At 44.6% G+C, this 27408-nt stretch overlaps 1 protein-coding gene across 4 annotated transcripts in view; it reads right to left on the bottom strand.

Moving 5' to 3' along the window:
• Positions 1–27408, bottom strand: part of DDX23 (DEAD-box helicase 23) — a 107217-nt gene that overhangs the window by 39811 nt on the left and 39998 nt on the right. For all 4 annotated transcript variants that reach the window (XM_033937848.1, XM_033937850.1, XM_033937849.1 and 1 more), the window contains exons 8-14: positions 23611–23744; positions 23329–23441; positions 15294–15437; positions 14898–15123; positions 2545–2690; positions 1767–1944; positions 1432–1674 (exon numbers count right to left, since the gene is read on the bottom strand). In XM_033937848.1, coding sequence (XP_033793739.1) covers positions 1432–1674; positions 1767–1944; positions 2545–2690; positions 14898–15123; positions 15294–15437; positions 23329–23441; positions 23611–23744 — 1184 coding nt within the window. The remainder of the gene's footprint in view (positions 1–1431; positions 1675–1766; positions 1945–2544; positions 2691–14897; positions 15124–15293; positions 15438–23328; positions 23442–23610; positions 23745–27408) is intronic.

Genomic DNA, 27408 nt, shown 5'->3' with positions numbered 1-27408 from the left:
TTAGGAAGCAAACAGCAGAAAAACAAACTTCAAAACGCATATCAAATGTTTTCCTCCTCCAAAATGTTGCCATCCACCATGGAGGACTGTACTCTTATATCCTCCACAGGGACACATAAGCACAGGGACACCTAAGCACAAGGACCCCACCCAGTCATCCCTCCCAATCCCCCCTAAAGCCCCCCACCCCCACCCAAAAACTGTGTACAGAGCGGTACCAAAACTTATACAGTTCAATATTTTTTAAGTAAGGAATAGGAGATGCCCCCAGAATCTTTCAAGACCAATAAACCTGCTTTCCTGTAAAACAATATAACAATATCTAAAAAAATGACCTGCGCTGTTGACCTCCATGCCCACGTGCACCCCCCCAGCCGAAATCGTGCTTACCCATCAGCTCTTGAAAAAAAAGCTGCTGCCGCCTTTGCTCCGTGTTTATTCGACACAGGATCTTGAGCGTCTTTGTACGTTCAAAGCCTGATGGTTCCTGACCCCTCCAAGATGCTCAGAGATTCTCGGAAGGGGTGGGTGCTGGCAGGCTTTGAGCATGTGCAGACACTCAAGGTCCTGCACTGGATTAATACCCAGCATTGGTGGCGGCAGCTTTTTTCTTCAACAGCTGATGAGTAACTGCGATGTCGGCTGGAGAAGTGCACATGGAAGGTAACGGCATGGGTCATCTTAGGGGTAGCAGGATAGCAGCGTTGGTGTTCTTTGGGGAGGGAGGGCGTGTGACTACAGCACTGGTGGGGATGCACATGGAGGGCAACGGCGCAGATCATTTTGTGGGTGGTAGGATAGAGGTACCAGTGTTCTTCGGTGGGGGGTAGATGTGTGACTACAGCACTGGTGATAGTCATCAGGGATTGAAGAGAGGACAGCAGCACCAGTGGTCAGGTGGTGATTCAAATATAAATCGAGATCCTCATTTTTGAGCCATTTTGTTGGCCCCAAAATTTTGGTTTATATTCAAGTATATATGGTACTAAAGTGTAACGTTGTCTCATAAGACTACACTTTGCAGCTTAAAGACAAAGACCAGCACAGTCCATCCAGTCTGCCTATGATAAGATGTCTAGAGTTGTACCTGCTATTCAATGTAGATTACACCCCGGGTTGTATCTACCACTCCTTTCATGTTACAACCATTTTTTTTGCCACCAACTTCTACCCCCTCATGCAAAGAGACACGCACATACAACTCCATAGCAGGATAAATCAACCCACATCCAAAAGAAACCAATGATACCACCTCACTAATCACTTTTCACTGCCTCACTAATCCCCAGGTTTCCCCACCAGGAAACATAAAAGAACCACATTTATATATACTTGTCCTGCTTAAATATTCACCTGTTTCTGCCCCCGTGATCCTCACTGAAACCTCACCCCATCTTCTCTGTCCCTGTGACTCCTCACTCACAGGCTTACCTGTCTGTACTTGTGTTTTCCTGATTCAAAGTTGGCAAGCATTTTCTCAGGATCTTCTGCCTCATCTGTATCAGGCTTTTGATTTGTCACTGGCATATGTTCCAAGATCTTTTGAACATCAGGTTCAAAGCCCATATCAATCATTCTGTCTGCTTCATCCAGGACCACATAAGTACACCGGCTCAGTACCAAATAACGGTTCTCCAACACATCAATCAACCGACCTGGTGTTGCAATCACTATCTATGGGAGACATATTCATACTGATTAACCAATAAAGGCTTAGCTTTCAAAACACTTTAAAGAGATTGCAAGCTACATACTAATGACTTTACCTCACAACCCATCCGGAGTCGGAAGCCCTGGTCCTCTCGAGAAATGCCACCAATAACAGCCACAGTGCGAATCCCCAGTGGCTTCCCAAACTTTATCGTCTCCTCCTCAATCTGCTGTGCCAGTTCTCGGGTGGGAGCTAAGATGATGGCATAAGGGCCCTGGTCTGACTCTTCAATCCTAAAACATTATTACCTTTGTAATTAGAACCATAGACTTCTTTACATATGACCAGAAAAATATGGTGGAGTTTTTTGGCTTTTTAAAATTATTATTAAAATATATACTTCAATCAATATGCCAAATCAGATTACAAATCTACTTAAGAAATCAAGAAAGGGAGGGTAGGGGAGGGGCTTAATATATGTATTGAAGATAATAGGAAAGAATTTCAAGTGAATAAAGAAATGGGAAAAAAAAGAAAACACACAATACGTTTTTCTAAAGAAACGTTTGCATTTCATGCAAAAAAGAACATTTGAATAGGAAAATTTGCCAATTCAGAGTTTTCCCTGGATAGAGGCCACATTGCCAGGGCCAGGGTGGGAACAGGGGCCACCCCTGTGATAAGTCTCAGGCCAGGTGGAAAAGCTGTTACTGGAGTCAGGCCTGGGTCAGGTAAAGGAGCTACTAACGCCACTGCAACCAAGTCTAGACCAATACAGAGAGGCATCAAAACTGCATTTTTCACCATTGCCCTTTATTCTGTGGCACATGCCCTGCTGTGTCTGCTTTATTGATTCCTATAGTCAAGCTGACACCAGTGTTATATACACTCACCTGTCAATCTTGGGTAATGTGGTGATCCATACAAGCAGTGGAATCAGGAAAGCTGCTGTCTTACCACTGCCGGTCTCTGCCACACCTATTATATCTCGATTCTGTAACCCAATAGGAATGGCTTGACGCTGAATAGGAGTTGGCTCCTATGGGAGACAAAAATGTAATAAGTTAATGCTTGCAGCCTGTAGGTCTTCCACTCCAAGCTCCTGTTTTCCAATAATGCTCACTCATTCATCCATCAGTTCTCACTATGTTCACTGCTCCTGTAATCATGCCACAACCCAGGAAATGCTTGACACCAGCCACATTATCTTTTATTAGAAATATGTGCACATTAAGGGCCTGCTGCCACTTTACAGCAGACATGGCCTGCTTTTACCAGTCTGGTAGCCAAATTGGTTTTTCATTACATTTTTGAGGGCTCCACTTACCATGATGTTCATTAGGGCTGGAAAATCCCTAAGTACCTGGCACCAGCTAAGCCATAGCCACTGCTGAGGGTAGTATTAACTGGGTCACTAAGGGCTAGCACAGCCCACCACTGGCCTAGTCTAGGAAGAGCCACAACAATGAAGAACCTGCTACTATCACAGAGCTATGCAAAAAGAGTGAGGACAGAGACATGGAGGATTTAGATTTAATTACTCACTTTTCCAAATACAAGTTCAAAATGAGTTATAGTTAGGTAAAATAGATAGTTAATTTCCTGCTCAAGGTTTACCCAAAGCTAAGGAAGATCACATGATATACCCAAAGTCACACAGAACATCAGTGAGAAAACAGGATTTGAACCCTGGCTTCCCTGGTTGTCAGGCTGCTGCTCTAACTACTAGGCCAGTGGCTCTTAAACTTGTCCTGGAGGACCCTAGCCAGTTGGGTTTTCAAAATATCCCTAATGAATTTGCATGAGACAGATTTGTATGCCTGTCACCTCTATTATTTGGCAAATTTGCCTCATGCGTATTCATTAGTGATATCTTGCAAACTTGACTGTCAGGGGTCTCCCAGGACAGGTTTAAGAACCATTGGACTAGGTTATTCTTCCACCATGAGAAAGGGGAAGGAAGAGGAAAAAAAAAAAAAAAGAAGCAAAAACTAAAAAAACAGAGGAAAGGAAACAACTGAAAAAAAAATCCCACAAAAAAACTAAAGATGCTTACTGTATCTGAATGTAATGGAAGATTAGTTTTTCACCTTCAATAAACTTCTTTCTGTTAGTCCATGGGGATTCAGTATGCTAGGTGTTCAATCCCTTCCTGAAATCCAGGAGTTGCAGAAATCCAAACACTTTTCTGAGCACATGCTCCTCCCACCTTAGAGAGAAGCTAAAGCCCCCTGCAGTTCAGTCCCAAAGCCGAGCAACATACCTGAACAAATCCATGACAAGGAAGGAGGTACTGGGGAAGCTCCCCAGCAGCATAAACAATTTGTGAACTGGTCTGCTCTGCAAAACATGAAAACAAGCAATAAATAGGCACAAAGACAACACAGAAAAACATTGAGAAACAATGTTGAATTAACCTGCTGTATGCAATGAGCACTCACATGAGACAGCCTTCAGTAATGCATACTCACAGAAGTAGAAAACTTCCCACAGGATCCATCAACTGGCTGGAAGATCCTGAAGCCTGGAAGGAGAATAAGTGAGGCAGAAAGCAGGCAATTCAGAACAAGTGAGAGGGCGGGCTGTACTGAATCCTCCGGGGACTAACAACAAGAAGATCATCAAAGGTGAAAACCTGATTTTCCATTCTGTTACGTCCCTTCCAGATTCAGTATACAATGGCAGCATCTAGGGAGGAACAGAAGAGCTTGCCTGCAATATCTAGGTCCAAAAAGCGGCATCAGATCAAGCTGCCACATCCACCCGGAAAAAAACGGGTAAAGGTAGGAAGAGAGGACCAAGGAGCCGCCCTGCAAATTTCAAGACTTCTAGTGGAGTGGGCCTGAAAGAAAACTGGTGACAGTGGGTGACATAAGCCGCGGAAATGGCCATATGAATCCATTGGGTGATCGAGGTCATAGACGCCGGCTGACTACATCGAGGCAGACAAAGAGGAGATCAGTTAGCCGAAAATCATTAGTCTCTCCAAAAGTCCCCCTTCCTTTTGTATTTGCCCTATATGGCTCTCTTTCCTATTTTATAATGTACTTCTTTATCTTAATACTATCATTCCAGTAGGTTCTATATGTTTTAACATATGTTACCCTATTTTACTATTTTTATTATATACAATCCGCTTAGAAGACTGATAGGCAGTATATCAAATTTTTATTAAACTTGAAACTTGAGAAAGAGTCTCTTGACATCCAACTTGTATAAGATCTGATCCTTTCGCTCTGAGCATGTGGAATGAAACACAGGCAAACAAATCTCCTGGGTGATATGGAAAGTAGAAACTAGAACAATTCCAGTGTCTGTAATATGGAGAAAGGGTTCTCTGCATGAAAGAGCTTGAAGCTTTGAAATACGCCGTGCCAACACAAAAGCAATCAGACAGACAGTCTGAGCATCAGATCCAGAAGAGTAGTAGCCTTCAGTGGCTCAAATGGGGTTTCTACAAGGCCCTATAGAACGATGGTAAGATACCACAAAGGGAAAGGAAGACACACGGGAGGCCACAAACAAAGCACCCCACTCAGAAACCTGGTCACATTTGATGAACAGGAAGCGAACTAGAACCCCTGATTGCCCTGAAGCACAAAAAGCCTGCTACTGGAATGTTAAGGGAGGCCACCGCTAAACCATTATCTAAGCCTGCCCGAAGAAAAGCCAGGACCACTGAAATGGGAGTCTGCTCAGGCTCCATCCAGTCCTTAGCACACCACTGTTGGGAAGCTGTCCAGGCTGAAGCATAAGAAGCCATAGTTTAGGGTTTCTTGGACTCCAAGAGCATCAAGAGAATCTCCTCTGAATAACTGCGCCTCATCAAGGCTGAGCGCTCAAGAGTCTCATCAAGGCTGAGCGCTCAAGAGCCATCTCATAAGACCAAAGCACTGTGGGTCTCCATGGGCACCAGACCCTGACCGAGAAGGTTGCAAGGAGAGGGAGTTTGAGCTTCCTGTCCCGCTGAAAACTGACAAGACTGCAAACCACAGATGACAGTCTGGAGCAACTAGAATCACAAAGCTTGGAAGCGTTGCTATCAAGTGGATGACCCGACCAACTAGAAGCCACGGAGGGAACACAAAGGAGCTTGTGAGCTGGCCAGGGCTGAAGCAAGGTCTCCAGCCCTAAGCTTCCACACTCTGTTCTTCGACTGAAGAAGCACCTGACCGAGTTCTCTGCTGAAGTCAACATGTCCATCTGGGGCCAACCCCAGCACTGTATGATAAGACGGAAATGCTTTCCGTGAGAGGGACCATTCTCCTGGGTCCAGGACTTGTTGACTGAGGAAGTCTGTCTGTATATAGTCGACTCTAGCCATATGTGCCGCCGAGAGAAACAGAAGATGTAACTCCGCCCAGAGAAACAGCATGCGAGCCTCCTGGCCCAAGGAAGCGCTTCTTGTGCCCCTTGATGAATTACATATTCACCACCGTGGTGTTGTCTGAGAACACTCATGCCACTTTTTCTTCCAGAGTGGGATGGAGAGCGAGTAATGCAAGGCGAATTGCCTGAAGCTCCAAATGACTGATCGACGAACACCTCTGACAAGGAGTCCACTGCCCCTGAATGAAGCAATCCCCACAGTGATCATCCCAACCCAACAGGCTGGCATCTGTCATAAGAGTTAACCACTCTAAGATCCGAAGAAGCTTGCCCTGGCAGAAAGCCTCCCCCTGAAGCCACCAGTGCAGTCTTAAGCACACTGGTTCTGTCCAAAGGAGTGGCATCTGAAGGGGATAATGTTGCGGAGCCCACCAAAAAAGGAGGGACTCCTGTAGAGGGTGCCTGTGTGCACTGGCCCAGGGGACCGCCTCCAAGGAGGATGCCAGGGACCCCAGCACCTGCAGATAAAGACAGGGCATGGGAGCTGGAATGTTCAGGAGATCTCTGATCTGCTGCTGAAGTTTCGGACTGCATGGCTTGGGAAGAAATGCACGACCCTGTTGGGTGTCAAAGAAAAGGCCCAGATACTTCAAGATCTGTGATGGCATAAACTGGCTCTTTTTGAAGTCGACAATCCTATCCAAGCCCTGTAGCACAGAGACCACCGTCTGCACTACATGGACACAGTCGTGTCGAGATGGAGCCCTTATCAACCAGTCGTCCAAGAATGGATGGACCTGGACACTCTGACTGTAGAGAAAAGCCTCTACAACTACCATCACCTTGGTGAAAATGTGGGGAGCTGTTGCAAGCCCAAAGGGAAGAGCCACAAACTGGAAATGCTGTTGCAGAACATGGAAATGCAGAAACCTGCAATGCTCCAGAAATATTGGAATATGGAGGTAAGCTTCTGTGAGATCCAAGGATGCCAGAAACTACCCAGGAGAGACAGCAGCAATGACTATGCACATGGTTTCCATTCGTAACTGAGGAATACAAAGGAAGCGATTAACCGACTTGAGATCCAGAATAGGCTTCCAGTCTTCTGAGCTGTACTTTGGCACAATGAAGTATAAGGAGTATCTGCCGAAGCCTAATTCATGTTCTGGATTGTCCAAGAAACGCTGCAAAGTAGTGCGGATCTTTGACTACTTTTCCTTTTCTGGCTGACCTGTTGGCGAGTCCAGAAACAAATCTGGAGGAAGGCAAAAGAAAGCTTGTGCCCCCCCTTACCCCCAAATGATGTTCGAGAACACGCAAGTCCACTCCTGGTAAAACTGAGAAAGGCGGCTGTTTAGGAGCAATAGTTGCCCAGGATCCCGATGCCTGAGGACGTCTGTAATTGGAAGTGTTGTCATGGGGACTGTATCCCTGGGAATATCTCTGGGAGGAAGAGCTCAAGGATCCCTGATGAAAACAGCAGGAGGGATGAAAATTACTACCGTGCACTCCCAAAGTCCAGCGAGACTTGTTCACAGGGAGAGACTTAGGGCGGCGAGCAACAACAGCGGTCATGAGGTTATCCAGACCTTTCCCATAAAGAAGCTGACCCTTGAAAGGAAGTCTGCTTAAAGTGGCTTTGGAGGCAGTGTCCCCAGTCCAATGACGGATCCAAAGAGGCCAGCGTGCAGACACCGCATAAGTGGTAAGAACTCGAATGAGATAAAGGGTGTCTGCCACATAATCCACACCGTCCATCTCGAGCTGGAGACAGACATCCACATCTGCAGAGGGCACCCTGCACAATTTCGGCAATAGGCACATGCCACAAAGGCGGTTGCAGCTGCCTTGATGCCTGAAGAAGCCACTTCAAAGAGCTGTTTTGCTTTTTTTAAATATAATATCCACTCTGTGAACCTGGGAGTCTTTAAACACTACTCCTTCATCACTAGGGAGTTCCGTGTACTGGGTACCCTGCGCCATGGCGGAATTCACCTTAGGTTGCTCAAAAACTGCTGAAAAGTAGGAGCCAGTGGACAAAACTTAGACATAGCTTGAGAGAGTGGGAAAGAACAGTCTGGGGTTTCCCACTGTTCTGTGACCAAGAAGCTGTGGATGGGATGGAAAAAGAGGACAGCACATTAGAACGGTCCATGACCAAACATTGTGATGTGAACAGTAGAGATTCCAATTTTAGCTCTTTCAGAACCTCGGCAATAAATGGGGGACAGAACAATGCTTAAAAGGTCTGCTGACGGAGGGGTCCTCACCCAAATCCAGACTCTCAGAGTGACCATGATGACTAGTCCCATTAAGGGTATCAGCTAGATCCAAAATAGAAGCAGTGTCAGGAGACAAAAGTGGCATAATGCAATCGAGCTCTGCCATAGCTGGATGAGAGGGCTCCTGAAAAAGTATCTCTGCCAATAGCGCAACCAGTATAGAAGAAACCGATGCACCCACCAGCTGCATCTAATGAGCTAGGTCTGAAGAATGCACTTTCCAAAGGAGCTGAAAAAAAATCTGGTAAAAATTCACATCTTGCCCACTATGGGGTCCTGCTGAGGTGCTCATACTGTGCCAAAAAAGTCCCCAGATTTGGAACGCAGGCATTTTGCACCGAAGTCCAGAACAGCATCTTTGCAAGATTTTTTTTCAGAATTCACAGACCCAGGTCAGTTCCCCAGCTCTGGAGGACCTGAAGGAGGTGAAGCCCAAAGCTCCCGCCCTTCCCCCCAGCATGCTGTAGCACATGGAACAAGGTTGCTGATCCAGTGCCAATCTAGTGCAATCAATGCACACATTCAATAGATTAGGGGCTGAGGAGTCCATTCCAAACAATTTTTAGTCAAATTGAGATGTTTTGAGGCAGAAATAAAACCTTGAAAAAAAAGATCAATAAAAATCCATAAGAAATAGCGATTTGGGGTTTAGAGAGGTGGGAGACCTGAACCGTACCCTCAGAAACTACAGAAAATACATTTTACAGAGTCCTACAGACCTCCCCCAAAGCTCCCATAGGCAATAATGGAGGTGTACTTACAGTCTGTGAAATGCCTGCCTGACAGCTCTGCTACCCTGCAGCTGAAAAGAGGAAAATGATTTTCTGCCCCAGAAACTGCTCCAAATGACCAAACTTGAAGATCATCGGACTGCCAGTCAGACGGACATCGACTATAACCTGCACCCCCACAGAAACTCTCCATGTGACTGGGGGTGGGAAACACAGCCTGCACCCTGAAACTCAAAGGGAAATTTTACTCAGGATGCATACAGCCTGCACATAAACCTCTGACAGGGTAAGAGGGTAAGCAAACTCCCAGGGGAATGCACCCAGAGTCTGAGAAAGGTGGCACAAGTAGGCTGGCTACACAGATCCACTGAAGTTTCTCTGTGAAGCAGCAGTCCGACTCCGAAGGACTGCATCCTTTCCTCTAGCAGAGGACACTGCACAGGGCCTCAAGGCACTTAAGCTACTGAAAAAAAAAAAAAAAAGAGCTTTAAGCTACTGGAAAAAAAAAATGCAGAGCATAGCTAAAAGACTTCTGCACAGATTGCTTGCAGAAACTGAAATTGCAGGGGGCTCTAACTCTTTCTCTCTTTCTCTAAGGTGGGAGGAGCATGTACTCAGAAAAGTGTTTGGATTTCTGCAACTCCTGGATTATGAGAAGGGACTGAATCCGGAAGGGACGTAACAGAATTCACTTTGAGTTACAATCAGCGCCAGCCCTATAATGAGGCAGCACTCTCATGGGAGCGGTATCTTGGTGATGGACATCATGTCTGCTGGTCGTCTCTCTCTGCCGTATCCCATCCTTTATAATCTACTCCTTTAAGAATTTAAGAATTGCCACTGCTGGGTCAGACCAGTGGTCCACTGTACCCAGCAGTCCGCTCATACGGCAGCCCTTAGGTCAAAGACCAGTGCCCTGAGACTAGACTAACCTTCAAGAAAATATATGCAATTAATAAATGCAACAAGTATGAACAAGGTGGCGTGAAAAACAAAAACATCTATCTGTGTGTAAATAGGGGATTTCTTACCACTACCGATATAAGCTGAGTCAATTGCCGCACTAATCCATTTTGAAATTGTGGCCTTAGAGGCTGCCCAACCTCATTGGCTGGCCCTAGTCAACAAAAAAAGGTAATCTGACAAATAAAATTTGTTTGCAACCTCCAGATAATGGAAAACCACTCTCCTGTCATCCACAAACCGAAGCTTTGAACTGAAGGCAGTCTAGCTTCCCGATTCACATGAAAGGACATTGCCACCTTCAGAAGAAACAAAAGCACCTTATGCAGAAACACTCCCACTTCTGTAAATCTGAGGAACAATTCTCTACATGACAAGCTTGGCGCTCCAACACTCTTCTTGCTGAGGTAATGACAACCATAAGAACATAAGATTTGCCGCTACTGGGTCAGACCAGTGGTTCATCGTGCACAGCAGTCCGCTTATGCGGCGGCCCTTAAGTCAAAGACCAGTGCCCTATTTGAGTCTAGCCTTACCTGCGTATGTTCTGTTCCAGCAGGAACGTATCCAACCTTTTCTTGAATCCCTGAAGGGTGCTTTCTGCTATAAAAGCCTCTGGAAGAGCGTTCCAGATTTCTACCACTCTCTGGGTAAAGAACTTCCTTAAGTTTGTATGGAATCTATTCCCTTTTAACTTTAGCGAGTGCCTTCTCATTCTCTTCACCTTGGAGAGGGTGAACAATCTCTCTTTCTCTACTAAGTCAATTCCCTTCAATATCTTGAATATTTCGATCATGTCCCCTCTCAGTCTTCTCTTTTCAAGGGAGAAGAGGTCCAGTTTCTCTAGCCTCTCATTGTAAGGCAACTCTTCCAGTCCCTTAACCATTTTTGTTGCTCTTCTCTGAAACCTTTCGAGTAGTACTATGTCCTTTTTCATGTACGGCGACCAGTGTTGGATCCCTTAGCAATGCCTCTTACAGGGGATCGTTCGGAGCTTTACTTAGTGCCCTCAAAACCAGGTTAAGGTTCCATGCAGGAGAAAGCTGACGTACTGGAGGACACAGGCATAATGCTTCCTTCAGAATCCGTGAGATGTCTGGATGGGAAGCCGAGGATCCTGTCTTCATCATCAAACAAACTGCCAGGAAACTCAGCACTTGTGCTATAATAAGAGATCAAAATAACACAATCACCTTATGCGAGAACAAATAATATATTAGAGATCATTTGTTCTCATATAAGAGGATCCAGTCTTTAACATGCTCGGAAGCATGAGAGACTTGCCACCTACACCAGGAGAGAGCCCACTGCCAGGCCCTTCTCCAACCCTTCCTAAAGAAACACGAGAATCTCTGGAATCAATGTCCTGGTTGGCTCTATGAGTGGTGCAGCACACCATTTTTGAAACGTCTTCCAAGCTTTTACTTAAGCTGCCACAGTTGATGGCTTCTTAGATCGTAGGTGTGGACATGACTTCTGAATAACCCTCCTTTGCTAAGGCCTTGCGCTCAAGAACCAAGCCGTAAGATCAAAATGTTCCAGATTCTCCAGAGTAATAGGTACATCTAACATTAGGCCTGGATGAATAGGCAGTGCCTCTTTGAAACTGGACCAGATCCTCTTACCATGGGCGCCATGGCTAGTTGGGAGCTACCAGAATCACTCTTCCTCGATGGGTGGCAATCCTGTGAATGACCCTGCCTATCATTGACAAAGGGGGAAACATGTAGAACAGCTCATTTGTCGTCCAGGACTGTACCAAAGCGTCCATCTTGGTGTTTCCGGGCTCAAATCTGCAGCTGAAGAAATGAGCAGCCTTGCTGTTGTATGCTGACACCATCAGATTGAACATCTGTTGTCCCCATTGCAACCTGATGCTGTCAAATGCTTCCTGGGACAATGACAACTGCCCTAGGTACAACGTCTGGCAACTGAAATATTCTGCCTGAACATTTTGTATGCCTGCTACATGCGCAGCTGATAAGGCCTGAAGATGGAGCTCTGCCCAGTGAAACAATAACTGGGACTCTTGTTTCAATTGAGCTCTATTGGCTCCTCCTTGTCAATTGACATATGCTATCGCTGTGATGTTCTCTGAGAAAACTCTGACCATCTTTCCTTCCAAGCTCCCCTGGAACGTCTGAAATGTTAACCAAATGGCTCTCAACTCCAACCTGCTGATTTGATAAGTTGAGAGGGAGACCAGTAACCTTGGACTGCATGACCCTCATAATGGCCTCCATTAGCGATAAAGGATGGTGGCATCTGTTGTTAGGATCACCTGTGATGCAATGCGGAGGAAATCTCTTGGCTGGGGACCCCAAAACAAAAACCTGACTGGGGACCTCCAAGGACTACCGTCATGTTCCTTTATATTTATTCCCTGTGGTTGGGGTGTCCTCATGGTTTTGTTTTACTTACGGTGCCTCACCACTGTACGAGGACTCCAGGAGGGCTTTATTACCAACGTCTTTCACCCTTTGGGACTTATTGAGCCCAAGTGGACCTAATCCACCTCCAGCTCCTGGAAAGGCTGGGGAAGGCCTCATATTCATGAAGGGTCCCGGGAACTCACTGAGAGAGAATGTGTTGGAACCAGTAGCAAACCCGGAAGAGGAGAATTTGACACCTCCATCTGTATCACAACTTAAAGGAGGTGGCGTTGAGGGGTGATGGGCTCAGGGAGAGCTAAGACCCAGTTCTTACCAAGAAGCCTGACCAATACCAACCTAATTTGCCTGTGCTCAAACCACTTATGAAGCCACCAGTAGTTACACTTGACTCTCTCTGGTCTGTGATTGAGAATCTCCATCTGGTATGTACTAACTTTATGATTGTAACTTTAAACCTTTCCATGAAGCTTAGTCAGCTTAAGACGGAGGTGCAGCAAGGATTGCAAGGATATTGCAAGGATTGAAAAATCATTTTCTGCGTCAAAAAAATACATTGAAGCAGCAAATGGCTGACAAAGCTTTACTTTTAAGAAAAATTGAAAACTTGGAGAATCAAAACAGGAGTCTGAACTTAAGGTTGTTCAATTTTCCCATTCTAAAGTTTTTTGCCTCCTTGAGAGTTGTTTAATAACTTTCTGATTACCTGTTTGAAGATCCCAGAAACCAATATTGCCCCACTGCAAAAGATTTATTTCCTGAAAAGTTTGTTAAAGGATCAGAAAGATGGAGGGGGAGAAATGGAAGTTTCAGCTTTGTTAGAATCATCGAATATAGAACTTTCTGGAAGAGCTACACTTATGGTGTCCTTCGTGTTTCATCAAGATAAGGAGATGGTATTAAAACTTTATTACATCTTGAAACAAATCTCCTTTATAGGAGAAAGAATCTATATGTTCCCAGATGTCTCAAAGTGGACATAAGCTAGAAGGAAAGAAAGAGTTTCTAGCATACCGTAAGTTACTTCTTGAGGTGCAGTATATCAACTGCTATTTCCATGTAAATGTTTCATTTCTTATCAGAATAACAGATATATTTTCTTTGATCCAGTTCAGTTCCGGTTACTACCCAGGAAGATGTGGTGTAATTTAAATCCATATTTAATTTGCTGGAGTAACCTGCTCAATTTCTGTATTTGAATTATCTTTGTAATTTCCTTTTCCTAGGATTTTTCTCTCTCTTGTCCTTTCATAACTGTGGACTGTATTAAGAATAAATGGTTTCCTATGTATTACTCTTCCTTCACCAATGGAAATTGGTTGTAACTTTTCTTATATTTCTTGTCAAAGAATATGCTTTGTATGTTAATTGAAAATTATAAATTAAAAAAAAAACCAAAACCCCAACGTGAGGAGTCCATTATAATTGATTTAAACCAAAATCAAGGTGTTTTTGAGGCAGATAGAGGCTTTTAAAATAAACTCAGGAAATCCAAAATGGCCACCGTGGGTGCTTTTTGGTGCTAAAAAAAACAGCCCATGGGAATAAAAATAATTTTTCAAAAAAAATAATGAAAATAGGATTCTAGAGGTGGGAGACCCTTGGGACAACCCCAGAAACCCTTAGTTTTGCTAAATTCAGACCCACCCCAATGTCTCCCATAGACAGTAATGATCTGTAATCACAGAACTGCCATGTGCTGTGCCTGCATCAGCTTCTCACTATAGCTGGAAATGAAAGAGGATCTTCTGCCTCGGACAAGGGTGGCTCCAGCAGCTTGTCTCTTCGGACTGCCTTTTATTCAGGCTCACTCAACCTCACTCGCTCGCTCACGATTCTTCAGGGAGGGGGAAGACATGCAGCCAACTACTGCCAAACCTCCCAGTCAGTCACGGGGTCAATTCAGCATGCCTTCTAGCACCTGATCTATGCAGGGGCGAGCACTGCTCCCAAAGGACCTATCCCCAAGCTTCTAAGTGATACTGCAAGCTGGCCAGGCAGGTACTCTTTCAGAAGGGTTGTCCTCCGGGCTGCAGACCCCAAAGTCTGGGTCCTTTCCAGAAAGAGCCATCCCAGGACTACTGGGAACCTCTTAGCATGGGAAAGCCTTGTGAAAAAAATCAGATTTAACCTGAAAATAAGAAATTAAATGCAGAACAGATGAAGACACCTTCTCAACTCGCTTGCACAAATTAAGATTGAAGTGAGAGGACACTGCCCAGGGAGACATATTCTGCAATCCAACTTGTGAGCTGAGGTATAAAATCCATCTGTAAGGAATCGTATGCTGTTTGCACAGGAATTTAAATTCAAAAGAAGCCCTTCTAGGAAGCTGGATGGCCTGAGCAGTGTGAAGTAGGGAGGACTATCGATCAAACCAAGCTTCCTAACCAGCTGCTCAAGAACTCCAAAGCTATCAGCCCAGGATCTTTCCTAAATGCAATCATGTAAATGCAAATGCCCTTCCCCACACACACACACACATAGGTACTAACACCCCACCATTATATAACCTCTTGCCTTCCCCCCTCCAAAACATCAGAATCTGCACCTTATATCCACACTTGTCAATAACTTCCAAAATGTGCGGGGGCAAGGAAGAGTCTTTCCATGAACGGATAGGGTTGGGGATTTTGCCTCCTTTGGTGGTAATGCTGTAATCTTCACGAAATATTCTCCAGTCTCTGTCTGTCATTTCCTCCAGTTTCTTCTGAGACCAGTGGCGGTCATCCCATCGTTGCTTGGCTTCTTTCTTCCGTAGCTTGCGCAGTCGTACCCTAAGAAAAGGAGGAAGAACAGGGGAATGAATCTCTCCAAGTCTGTACTAACAGGCACGTGTGTGTGTGTGTGCCCTTAACAGAAGGGGGAAGGGGAAAGGGAAGAGGACAGGAAAGTGTGCATGTGTCTACATAAAGGTCAGTATAATAAGATGGGATGCAACACTTACTCCTCCTGCTCCTTTTCTTCAAGTGTACGCCTCTTTTCCATCAGGTCCCCATAGAAGCGTGACTGTTCCCTCTTCTGCTGCTTCAGATCGATCCCTGCAATGAATCCTCGCCCCAAGAGCTGAACCTGGTGCCGCTCCTTATATCTACAACAAAAGGGAGCTCACATCACTCCCCTGTAGGGGGATGGGTAATCATAAGAAATCAACTAAGCCAATACCCCCAGGACATGCTTTCTTCATCTCAGTTTAAGTATCCTTAAAAACCAGTGTTACACAATGCATTTGTAACTCGATTAACATGTTAAAATTATTAATGCATCAAGTTGCCTGCTCCACTATCTTTTTTTTCTCTCCCTTTCCTCCTCGCCCAGACTCTTCCTCTTCTGGCATATTTCTTTCTCTTACCCCCTGCTCCCTTCCCCAGGTGCTCCTGCAGCTTTTTCCCCTCCGCCCCACATTCTCTACTTCTCCCCCCACACCCACATGCTCCAGCAGCCTTTGATCTCTGGACCGGCATTTCATTCTCCCTACCTCCTCCCCCTGGCGCCCTCTGAAATTGCCTATATATACACCAGGGCTAAGAACATGCTGCTCCTCTCTAGCTGGAGCCCTCTCTGTCTAGCACTCTTCCTTCTCCTACGAATAAACTTCCTGTTTCATGAAGGCAGGACGCTAGACAGGGAGGGCTCTGTTAGAGAGGAGCAGTGTGTGCTTAACCCTGCCATGTGTATAACTAGTTCAGAGGGCTGCCAGGAGGAGAGGGGAGGGAGAATAAGATGCTTGAGAAAGTGGGGCTGCTGGTGTATGGGGGTGGGAGGAAATAACGCGGAACACAAGGGTAAAAAGATGCAGGAGCACCCAGGGAGGGAGGCAATGTTAGGACAAAAAAAAGATGTCAGATTGCTGGGGGAGGGGGAGGGGAGGGAAAGGAGGGAGGTACAACACTCAGACCAAAGCATTCTGTCTCCTCATTGGGTTTGTGTTGTGTGTGGAAGTGAGATGGTGTGCAAGAAGGGGAGGGGAAGAGAGATTACCCATAGAGGACAGAGGAGGAAAGTCCCAAGGAGAGAAAGGGAAAGGGAGGGCAAAGGAAGAGACAGGAGAGGAGAGGAGAGGAGAGGGGTGGGAAGGGATGGTGCCCCTGGAGGGGAGGGGGGAGACTGGAGAAGATGGTGCCCACGAATGAAGGGGAAGGGCAGGGATGGAAGCAAGACAGATATAAGGAGGAAAAAAAATGGAAGAAAGCTGAATGGAAAAGATGCATATAGGGCATAAAGTGAAGAAGAGAGAAGGAAAGAAAATAAAAACTGAATAAAGAGGAGGTCCTGAAGACAGAGTTCAGAGCACAGACAGAGGAGCAGAACCAGAGACAGGAACAAGATGAATAGAAAAATAAAAATCACAGGATAACAAAAGGTAAGAAGAATGATTTTATTTTCAGTTTAGTAACTGAAATATGTCAGTTTTGAGACTTTAGATCTGCTGTCTATATTTGCACATTACAGGTGGAAATGTGAGGGGGACACTTTATGCAATTAATTGTACGATTAAGAATTTTAATTGATGTGCAGCCTTATTAAATCCAACAAGAAGAGGCACAGGAGATGTCAAATCCAACCAAATGGTCAGAAATCCTTTATTTGCAGTTTGTATCAAAGTTTAAAACAAGCAAAGTTTTGGAACTTTGCTAGTTTTAAACTTTGATACAAACTGCAAATAAAGGATTTCTGATCATTCGGTTGGATTTGACATCTCTAGTGCCTCTTGTTGGATTTGCTTTGCTTCGAGGCTTGGTACCTTCTTCCCCAGTCCTATTAAAACCAGAATGTTCTAAACCACAGCAAAATGCTAAAGCCAAGGAATATTTTCTGTTCCTGTAACTAAAAACATGACAGCATAAACAATTATCTTCAAAGCTGTACAAGAATGAAATAACTCTAAAGCATAAAACAGCTTCATACATACACACACACACACGATTTATAAAATTATCCCCTCATGTAATCAATCGTGTCAAATTCTATTTTATAGAACCACTAGTGTTTAAGCCCGTTACATTAACGGGTGCTAAAGTAGATGTCTGTCTATCTTCTTTTTTTTTTTCTTTTTCTCTCTCTCTCCGAGTACGCTGTCTGTCATTCTTTCTGTCTGTGTCTCTCCCTGGCCCCGTCTGTCTTTCTTTCTGTCTCTGTCTCCCTGGCCCCCTGCCTGCCTTTATTTCTCTGTTGTGCCATGCCTGCCTGACTCTCTGTGACCCCTTTCCTATGTCCTTAGTGTCCCATCTTGTCTTTAGTGACCTCAGTGCCTCCTTCCTATGTCCTTAGTGCCCCCAGTGCCTCCTTCCTGTCCTTAGTGTCCCATCCTATGTCCTCAGTGCCTCCTTCCTAGGTCCTTAGTGCCCCTTCCTATGTACTCAGTGCCCCCAGTGCCACCTTCCTATGTCCTTAGTGTCCCATCCTATGTCCTTAGTGCCTTCAGTGCCTTCTTCCTATGTCCTTAGTGCCCCTTCCTATGTCCTTAGTGCCTCCTATGTCCTTAGTGCCCTCAGTGCCTCCTTCCTATGTCCTTAGTGCCCTTAGTGCCTCCTATGTCCTTAGTGCCCTCAGTGCCTCCTTCCTATACCCTTAGTGCCCTCAGTGCCTCCTATGTCCTTAGTGCCCCCAGTGCCACCTTCCTATGTCCTTAGTGCCTCCTATGTCTTTAGTGCCCTTAGTGCCCCCCCACCCCCAAAGCCAGCCTGCCTGCCTCCCTCCCAACCCCCCTGTACAGTAGAACCTACTATTTTTCTAACCCTCCCTCCCATCCGCTGTGCAGTAGAACTCTTGAAAGCAGCATGTTTCCATCTCCCCCCCCCCCACCGTCGAAGTGCAGCCGACCTCACTTACCCTCCCATCCGACCCTCCCACCGCGAGGCGACCAGAAACCTCCCGGCTCGAGCAGCGGCCGCAGCACTCTAAACAGGCTGCTTTGCGGCCTTCTACTGCCCGCGATTCCCTCTGCCGCATCACCGGCAGAGCAAATCAGGGCAATAGAAGGCCGCGAAGCAGCGTGTTTAGAGTGCTGCGGCCGCTGCTAGTCAAGATGTTTGTCGGGACCTTGAGAAGGGAAGGGAAGGGGGGGGCGGCCAGACCGCGGTTGGAGGGTCGGATGGGAGGCTCAACGGGGGATCAGATGCGCCGGGGAGAGGGGGCGAAGACGATGACACTAGAAAGGCTCTGGACCCGGCGTTTGCTGAGGCTGCGGCTACCTGGAGACTGCGTTAAGATGCCCAGGAACCCCGTTGGCCTGCACTAGACACTCCAAAGAGGGGAGCAGAAGGAACGGCGGTGGCGACAGCGGTTTCTTTCACAGTGAGTGAGGGGGGGAAGCTCTAGAGTGTTCCCTGCCGCTGCGTTCTAAAATAGAATCCGGCCACGGATCACACACCACAGCAGCAGGGAACACGAAACTCTAAGTGCGCATGCGGCGCTTAGAGTTTTATCATATAGGATAAAAGCAAATGCACACTCTATAGCAGAGTCTGCAAGAAAATCAAATGTTCAGACCGATACAAGCTTCTCTTTTATCATATTAAAAAGGCTCTATGTAACTGTTAGTCATAGGGTGACCAGGGCCCATCCACTTTTCCCTTAACCAGATGCATCTTTCTGTAGCTGGAATCTCTAAGCCCTGCCAGCTGTAGAAATCCAGAGTCAGCCACAATCCCTAAAGCAGGATAGTCAATGAGTCAAAGTGTCACCATTGCCAGCACCAAGTGCATGATCAGCTTACATATAGAACAAAAAAGAACAGAGCATGCAGTGCCTTTATCACCAGAAGGAATTTGAACTACTGAGTCCTGTGCTTTAGGGACTAAAGCCAGTTCCAAATTTGTGTAACTGGTGGGGCTTGGGGATCCCCACCAGCTGAGGTATTTTTGAGGGGCAGGGGAGGTAGAGTAGGCTGCTTAGTGTCCATCCTAGGCCCCTCAAAAATGATATTCTGTCTATGTTACAGGTATTAGTGGTTAGAATCTAGAAGTATAAACAGTGCTAGTTCACATACCATGGAGACCTATGCAGGGTTTTGAGAGGGATTTTTGCACTAAGGGGGAGGAGTTTATTCTGCTACAGGGGGTTTATATTGGATAGTGCTTGTTAATTAATTCTATTCCATACAAACTCAATAAAGACAAATTTTAACAAGAGAATTGCAGAGTAATTCATATGGACTGTTTTATTTTCATTTTCTCCCCAGCTTAGACTAGATCCATATGTTTCACAGGATAATGTTATTTCAGTTTCTAACATTTGTATAGCTGGACCTATCCCCATAGTACGAACAACTGTAGGCTGAATGGTTTGGGCAATAATATGTACTAGTGTTGCCCAATTCAAATCGACTTACATTCAATTCGAATCGATTCACTTTCTAAAAAAAAAAAATCTGACTCACCGAGTCCTTCGGGTCTCCTAAAGCAGCAGCAGCAGTGGCGGGCAGAAGAGACAGTGCTTAGAACAGAATGCTCCTGGTCTGCTCCACTGGGGTCTTCCCTCTACCGCATAACCGATGACATCACTGATGACACGGCTGAGGGAAGCCCTGGTGAAGCAGGCCAGAAGCAGCCTATTCAGAGCACTGCCTCTTCCCGCCAGCTACCACCACTGCTGTTGCTGCTTTGGGAGGCCCGTTTGTCAGATCTCAAGGTGGAAGGGGAACAGTCGGGAGGTGATGTACAAGATGGATAGGAGGGATGGAAAGATGCTGCACAAGAGGGATGGGAGGGAGGGATGGAAAGCTGTTGCACAAGAGGGATGGGAGGGAGAGATGGAAAGCTGCTGCATATGGGGGGAGAGAGGAATAGAGGTGGAGGAGAGGAAGGGAGAGATGCAACAAAGAGGTAGAAAGGGGTGAGAGGGAGAAATCCTGCATATGGTGGAGGGGAAGGAGACATGAATGGAAAAGAGAGAGGGAGAAATGTTGGACATAGGTTGGAGGGCAGGGAGAGATGATGCATGAGGAGAGAAAGAAATGTTGCACATGATAATGGAAGGGAGGAACACAGAGATGCTGCATGGAGGGGAATAGAGAGGTTTAACCCAGGACACGAGGCAGGGAGAGATAGATGGTAGACAGTGGGAAAGAAACAGAAATATTGGATATGGCAGTTGAAGGGAAGGTACAGAGATTGAAGATGAATGGTGAGAACAGAGAAAGAAGAAAACATCAAATGGGCAGGAAACCCTGGTGAGCAAATTAATAGAAGACAAGCAGAAACCAGAGACTGGGACCAACAAGATTTAAATAATAAAATGACCAGATAACAAAAGGTAGAAAAAAGAATTTTATTTTCTATTTTGTGATTACAATATGTCAGATTTGAAATATGTATCCTGCCGGAGTTGGTGTTAGACAGCGATTGTGAGCTATGACCTTCAAACTCACACCACCCCTTCATCCTTCACCCAAACAACTCGGGAAGTTCTCCTTGCCTGGTCCCACCCTCTTGACCCTCCATCAACTATTGCTGAATTTTCTTCCTTCTCTGAAATCACAGAGGAAGAAACCGCACAACTTGTGTCTTCAGCGAAGCCTACTACATGCTCCTCAGACCCTATTCCAACTCCTCTACTTGACTCCATCCTTACATACTGTTATCCCTTCCATCTGCCATATTCTTAACCTATTCATTTCCACTGCAACTGTCCCCACTGTCTTACAAAATGTGGTTGTTATGCCACTTCTCAAAAAAACCCTCGTTGGACCCTAGCTGCCCGTCCAACTATCATCCTCTCTCTTTTCTTCTGTTCCTATCCAAGCTACTCGAACATGTAGTTCTCCGTCGCTGCCTGGACTTCCTTTCAACTCAACAGATTCTTGATCCTCTAATTCTCAACAGATTCTTGATCCTCTACAATCAGGTTTTCGCCCCCAACACTCCACAGAGACTGTCCTCACCAAAGTCTGCAATGATCTATTCATGGCAAGATCTAAAGGTCTTTACTCGATCCTCATTCTTTTTGACCTGTCTGCTGCCTTTGACATGGTTAATCACAGCTCTTACTCTCCTTTTTCAATCATAGCACATAACATTTCAACATCTTGCTAGTTAAATCTTGCATTGGTTATTTTCAAAAACTTATTTGCATTGGAGTGGAGCAAAGGTTTAGGTTGGTCTTGACTTGTTTCGTATCCAGGCACCTCGGAAAATCTGACACAGACTTTACTGGTGCAGGTCCCATGATCTGTTGCTTCTCTTCACGTCTCACACATGCAAGAGAAGCAACAGATCGTGAGACCAGCACCAATAAAATCTGTGTCGGGTTTTCTGAGGCAGCTAGATGAGAAATCTGTGAAGACCTTGCCTAAGCCTTTGCTCCACTCCAGCTAATGCAAGATTTAACTAGCAAGAAGTTGAAAACTTATCAAATGCAAAGCCATGTTATGTGCTGTGATTGAAAAAAAGAGAGTTTTTCCTGCTGCTTGAGCTCTGCTCTAAGTCTGGTCTCTCACAAACCTTTCTCTGAGCACTCAAAAAAACATTACATTGTATTTGAACTAATAATCATTGAGGATTCTTTTTGGTTGTTACACTGTATTACATTGCCCTTAGTGACACGTTTGGTTATTAAGTATCCCTGGTGTGTTGGACATCTGAAACTAAACATGTACAAGACTGAGCTGCTCCTCTTTCCTCCTAAACTCTTTCCTCCTCTTCCTTCATCTTTCATCTCTATAAATAACATTGTCATTGTTCCAGTCTCCTCTGCTTGCAATTTTGAAGTCATCTTCGATTCCAACCTCTCATTTTCAAAGCACATCCAACAAACTGCTAAGGCCAGTCACTTCTATCTCTACAACATCACCAAAACTCGCCCCTTCCTCTCTGAGAACATTACTCAGACTCTCGTAACCTCATGCTTAGATTACTGCAACCTTCTTCTAACTGGTCTCCTGCAGTGCCGCCTCTCCCCCTGCAATCTGTGCAAAACTCTGCTGCATGATTCATCTACTACCAACCTTGCTACGCTCATGTCACCCTTCTCCATAAGTCACTTCACTGGCTCCCTATTCACCTTCACATACAGTTCAAGCTCTCATTGACCTACAAGTGCGTTCATTCTACTGCCCCTCAATATCTCTCCTCTCTCCCAGAAAACCCCGTTCCTTAGATAAGCTGCTCTTAGCTGTACTCTTCTCCTCCACTGCCAATGCAAGACTTTGTTCCTTTCATCTAGCTGCCCTTATACCTGGAATAAATTACCTGAGTTTGTCAAAGCCCCTTACCTCACCTTCTTTAAAAACAGACTGAAAACCCACTTTTTTGATATAGCCTTCAAAGCATAACCCTACTCACCAGTGCCCACCAACCTAGCCAGCAGATTAACCATTCCCCTTAACTCTATTCACGACATCCTGTTTGTCTGTCTTGTCTGTTTGGATTTTAAGCTCTTTCGAGCAGGGACTGGGATTCTGTACAGCACTGCATATGTCTGGTAGCACTATTGAAATAATAGTAGAAGTAGGACCTAACGGAGAGAGGAAGTCTTTTTTATTTTGTTTACACCACAGCGCCGACGTGGGGTTAGAGAAGACAAAGGGGGGGATGGGTGGGTGAAGAGGCTACAAAATAAACCCACCAGGACATTTGAAAAAAAATGCCCAATTGGGCAGGAAAAGTGAATCGAAACGTAAAATCAATTCAACATAAGAATTGCCACTGCTGGGTCAGACCAGTGGTCCATCGTGCCCAGCAGTCCGCTCATACGGCCGTCCTCTGGTCAAAAACCAGTGCTCTAATGGACCAAATCAAATCAATTTTTTTTCCTTGAATTGGAAGCACTAATACATACAAAGGCTAAAAACATGGGCAAAAGTGAATTTTTTACGGGAAATACAAAAAAAAAAAGAAGAAGGAATCTCTCTCCAAGGGTTTCTAAGGAACAGTAATTGGTAGGAGCTCTACCTCCTACTCATTTGTTCATCTAATTCAACACTGATAGGACTTTAGTGTTTCAAGAGGCTTTGAACTGTAGAAGGAGCAAAGATTACTCACAGGGGATTATAGTCGATGGATGTGTCTTCTGAAGCATCCCACTCAAACACAAATTTCCTATCATTTAAATGACGAGTGCGCCTGCGTTTTTTTATTCCTCCCAAATAGCGTTCCTAAAAAAACAAAAGGAGGGGGTTCAAAGTATGTTACTTTTGATACTCATTCCACAGGCTTGGCATCATTCACCCTGCCTTGCGGAGATGTGCAGGCTGTACACCTCTTGCTTCATTGTGAGTGGAGCGAGGTTTCGATAGGACAAATACCACCTTCTGCCTTCTTTACCTTAATTGCTTGCAACTCTTTGCCTTTATCTTTCTCTTCTCGTACTTTCTGTCGTCCTTCATCATCTTCATTACCATTGGTCTCACGTTCCAGTCTTTCCCGACGTTCTCTTCGTTCCCTCTCCTGTGGGTCCTCTACAAAAGCAAATAACTATAAAAATCATAATATGGAGAGGGGGTGCCTAGATATGGATCATGAGGAGAGAAAGGACAAGGAATAAAGGAGTACATGAAAAGAGGGGCAGGTCACAAATCTTGAAGAGAGGGAGGGAAAATACTGTGAAAAAAAGAAACAGTCTCTCTTTAAGGAAGGCCTTAAATAAAAACAGTAATATGGGATTGGTTTACAACCTCTCTTCTCTAATATGGTACAAAGGTAGATAAGACTGCAGAGTTTGATCTTATTGATCACTGTCTACTCTCTACTGATCTCCTGCTGTGCTAGCAAGAAGGGACACATGGCCCCAGCTGTTGTTGATCCTAAAGAGACTTCATCTTGCTGTTGCTACTACTGGGAGCCACAAAATGACAGTGTCCCTTCCCCTTGCTGGGGTGGGTGGGGGAGCACTTTCTGATGCCACAGCCTTCTTCACTCCTGTATTTGAAGGGAATAAAGTCCAGCAGCTGGAACAGACCATGGAAGAGCAGTTATGCTGGTTCCCATACCAGAAGTGCTTCACAGTCTTTGTTTGTGATTCCACCTCACAAGGGCTCATGCTCTTGGCTTGCTACAGGATAAGGCCTCCTCCACAACTACCCATGCTGCTCAACATGGGAACAAGACAAGGGAAACCAATGTGGCCTGAGTGCCAAGTGTCCACTCATGCCTTGGCCTTTACAGGTCTTCCAAAGTCAGCTCCCCAGACTGCGGCACTTCCAGCCACCACAACCAGCCCTGGCCGCCTGAACTCAGCCTCAATGGCCTTTCCAAGCCACCCCAAGGTGGCCTCGACTTACTGGCCTTGAACTGAGCTCCAGAAGCATGCCAAACTCACCAGTGCAGAGATCTCAACCCACTCACACCACTCCCAGCCTTCCCCTCTACAATAGCTTACAACTCCAACACACTGCTCTCGACACAACTTGGAGTGAAGAGGGGCAAAGGAAGCCTAGCACCGGAACTCCCTCCTGGCTGTTGCCCCCAAGTCCACGTCCATTCCATAGCTGGATATTGTTTATGTTTCACAGTACTATGGGCAGCCCCTCCAGAAGTTCTGGTAATCTTTCTTTTTTTTATTTTTTTAAGGATACTTGGAAGTTTGAGGTACTAATCAAGTCCTGGCCAGACAGAGCTAAGAGAAAGGGGGGGGGGGGGGGACGGGGACCAGATTTCCTTTGGATATCCCCTCAGGTATGGTGGTCCAATGAGACCAAGATTCCTCTCTGTCCACTAAACTCTGCCAGATTACTCCCTCTCCAGCCAGGCCCAGGAACCAACCCACCACCCCAGAACATCTTCGATAGGGATGGTTGTTACCCTCCCATGAAGGCAGAGAATATGGAGGAGCTGTGACAGCACGGTGGCTGATAGAGGGCAGGGCTGTTTCTGTATGCTGGTTGGCAAACAAACTGATCTGATAGGACAGAAATAAATTTTAAATCCTTCTTTAAAATTTACATGCACTTTTCCACTGGACTCCCCCTTTAAATATATCTTGTTTCATTGCTGACTTCTTTTTTTTTCTTTTTAAATTCTTTATTCATTTTTCCATCTTACAACAAGTGTATAAATAATTAAACATTTGAAATTGAATACATCACTTGAATTTCTTTCTTTTATAACATTAATACATAAAATTTATTCCCTTTCCTCCCACCCTATCCTTAACTAATTCAATCAAATAAATCATATATTCTTTTCTATTAATCTAAACAATTAATAAAATTTAGAACCCCCACCCATCTCCACATTTACAATTGTACTTGTAATGGAAAATGGTATCTATTCATTACAATAATTTGTCAATGGCCTCCAGATCTCTTTAAATTTATTATTATTCCCTTTTTGTATAGCTATTGTTCTTTCCATTTTATAAATGTGACACAACGAATTCCATAGTAATTATAATTGAGTCTATTCCAATTCTTCCAATTACTTGTAATATGTTGTATGGCGACTCCTGTCATAATCAATAAAAGCTTATTATTGTTTGATGAAATTTGGCTTTGTTCTCATTGACATACCAAATAAAATAGCATCATACGATAAAGCCACAGGATTCTCAAACAATTTATTTGGGTCCAAATTGATTTCCAAAAGCCCAAGATAAAGGGACAATAGTATAACAAATGATCTAGAGTCCCTATCTCAAGATTACAATGCCAGCATCTATTAGACTTAGAGCTGTTTAACTTTTGTAATCTGACTTGGGTCCAAAATGCTCTATGTAAAAGAAAAAAACAAGTTTATCTCATCCTCCAAGATCAAATTCATGGCCATTGAGATACAGAAATTTAATGCTTAATCTCAATGCTCCAAATATCCCTAAGACCAGTTTTAGGTTTTTTATTTACAAATCCATTTATCAATTTATACCACTGTTCGGCCTGGTGTCCCAGGAAGTCCACCTGAAAGCATAAAAATCCCAAACTATATTGCATATTAAGATTTTTCCATTCAGAGAACCCTGCCTGAATGGCCTGCTTCAGTTGCAACCATCTATAGCTTTGTGAATTATTAAGACCATATTTATGTTGCAGCTGTGAAAAATCAAGCAGTTTACCATTTGAAATAACATCACCTAAAATCTGTATACCTGATATCATCCAATGCTTCCAGATGACCTTAAATCCGCCTATTTGAATCTTGGAGTTTAACCATATAGTTTGATTCATCAATTTATAGATTGGAATAGATGTTAAATTACTGACATATCATAAAGTTTTCTATGTATCCATTAATATTCTGTTGTCTTTATACAATCTAGGCATTTTGATGCTGAGAACATGGCATAAACGTAGAGGAAACATGAGTCGCCATTCCAATCACAACCAGTCTGGGGTATTGTCAATGAGCTCTGGGAGGACCCAATACATACCCTGGCGCAGAATATAGGCTTGATGATACTTATAAAAATTGGGAAAATTTACCCCACCCTCTGAAATTGGCTTTTGTAGAGATACTAGAGCGATTCTAGGAATTTTACCCAGCCAAATAAATTTTGTAATAATACGATTTAATATTTTATAAAAGGACCCCTGAAAGAACATTGGTATCATACCCATTTGATAACAAACCACAGGCAAGATCATCATTTTGATAGTTTGAACTCTCCCCCACCAAGAAAGATGTAAAGGATTCCATTGCTCACACATTTCTGTAATAAAATTTTTTCATTCTCTTTCATTGTGTCTTCCAGTGTATTTTTTAATCCTAATATCTAAATATTTTATTCCTTCCTCCTTCCATAGAAAGGGGAATGGATCAAACAAGCCTATTGTACAATGTACAATTAGTGGAAGAATTTCTGATTTGCTCCAGTTTATCTTATATCCTGAAAATTTACCAAATTTCTCAATCAATTCAAGTAAGCATGGAATGGTTGTTTCTGGATTTCTCAAATGAAGTAGTATATCATCTGCATAAGCAGAGACCTTATATTCCCGATCTGAATAAGGAATACCCTGTATCTCCTTTACTTGCTGAATAGCTAATAACATGGGTTCTAATACAATATCAAAAAGCAAAGGAGATAAGGGACAGCCTTGTCTAACCCCCCCTTTGCAGACTAAACCGTTCTGAAACATTATTATTAACATACAATCTAGCAACAGGGGAGCTATACAGTGTTTGGATCAT

Source organism: Geotrypetes seraphini, chromosome 3, assembly GCF_902459505.1.
Source record: "Geotrypetes seraphini chromosome 3, aGeoSer1.1, whole genome shotgun sequence".
In the NCBI taxonomy this organism is placed as follows: domain Eukaryota; kingdom Metazoa; phylum Chordata; class Amphibia; order Gymnophiona; family Dermophiidae; genus Geotrypetes; species Geotrypetes seraphini.
This window is presented reverse-complemented; position numbering and strand designations above follow the sequence as displayed.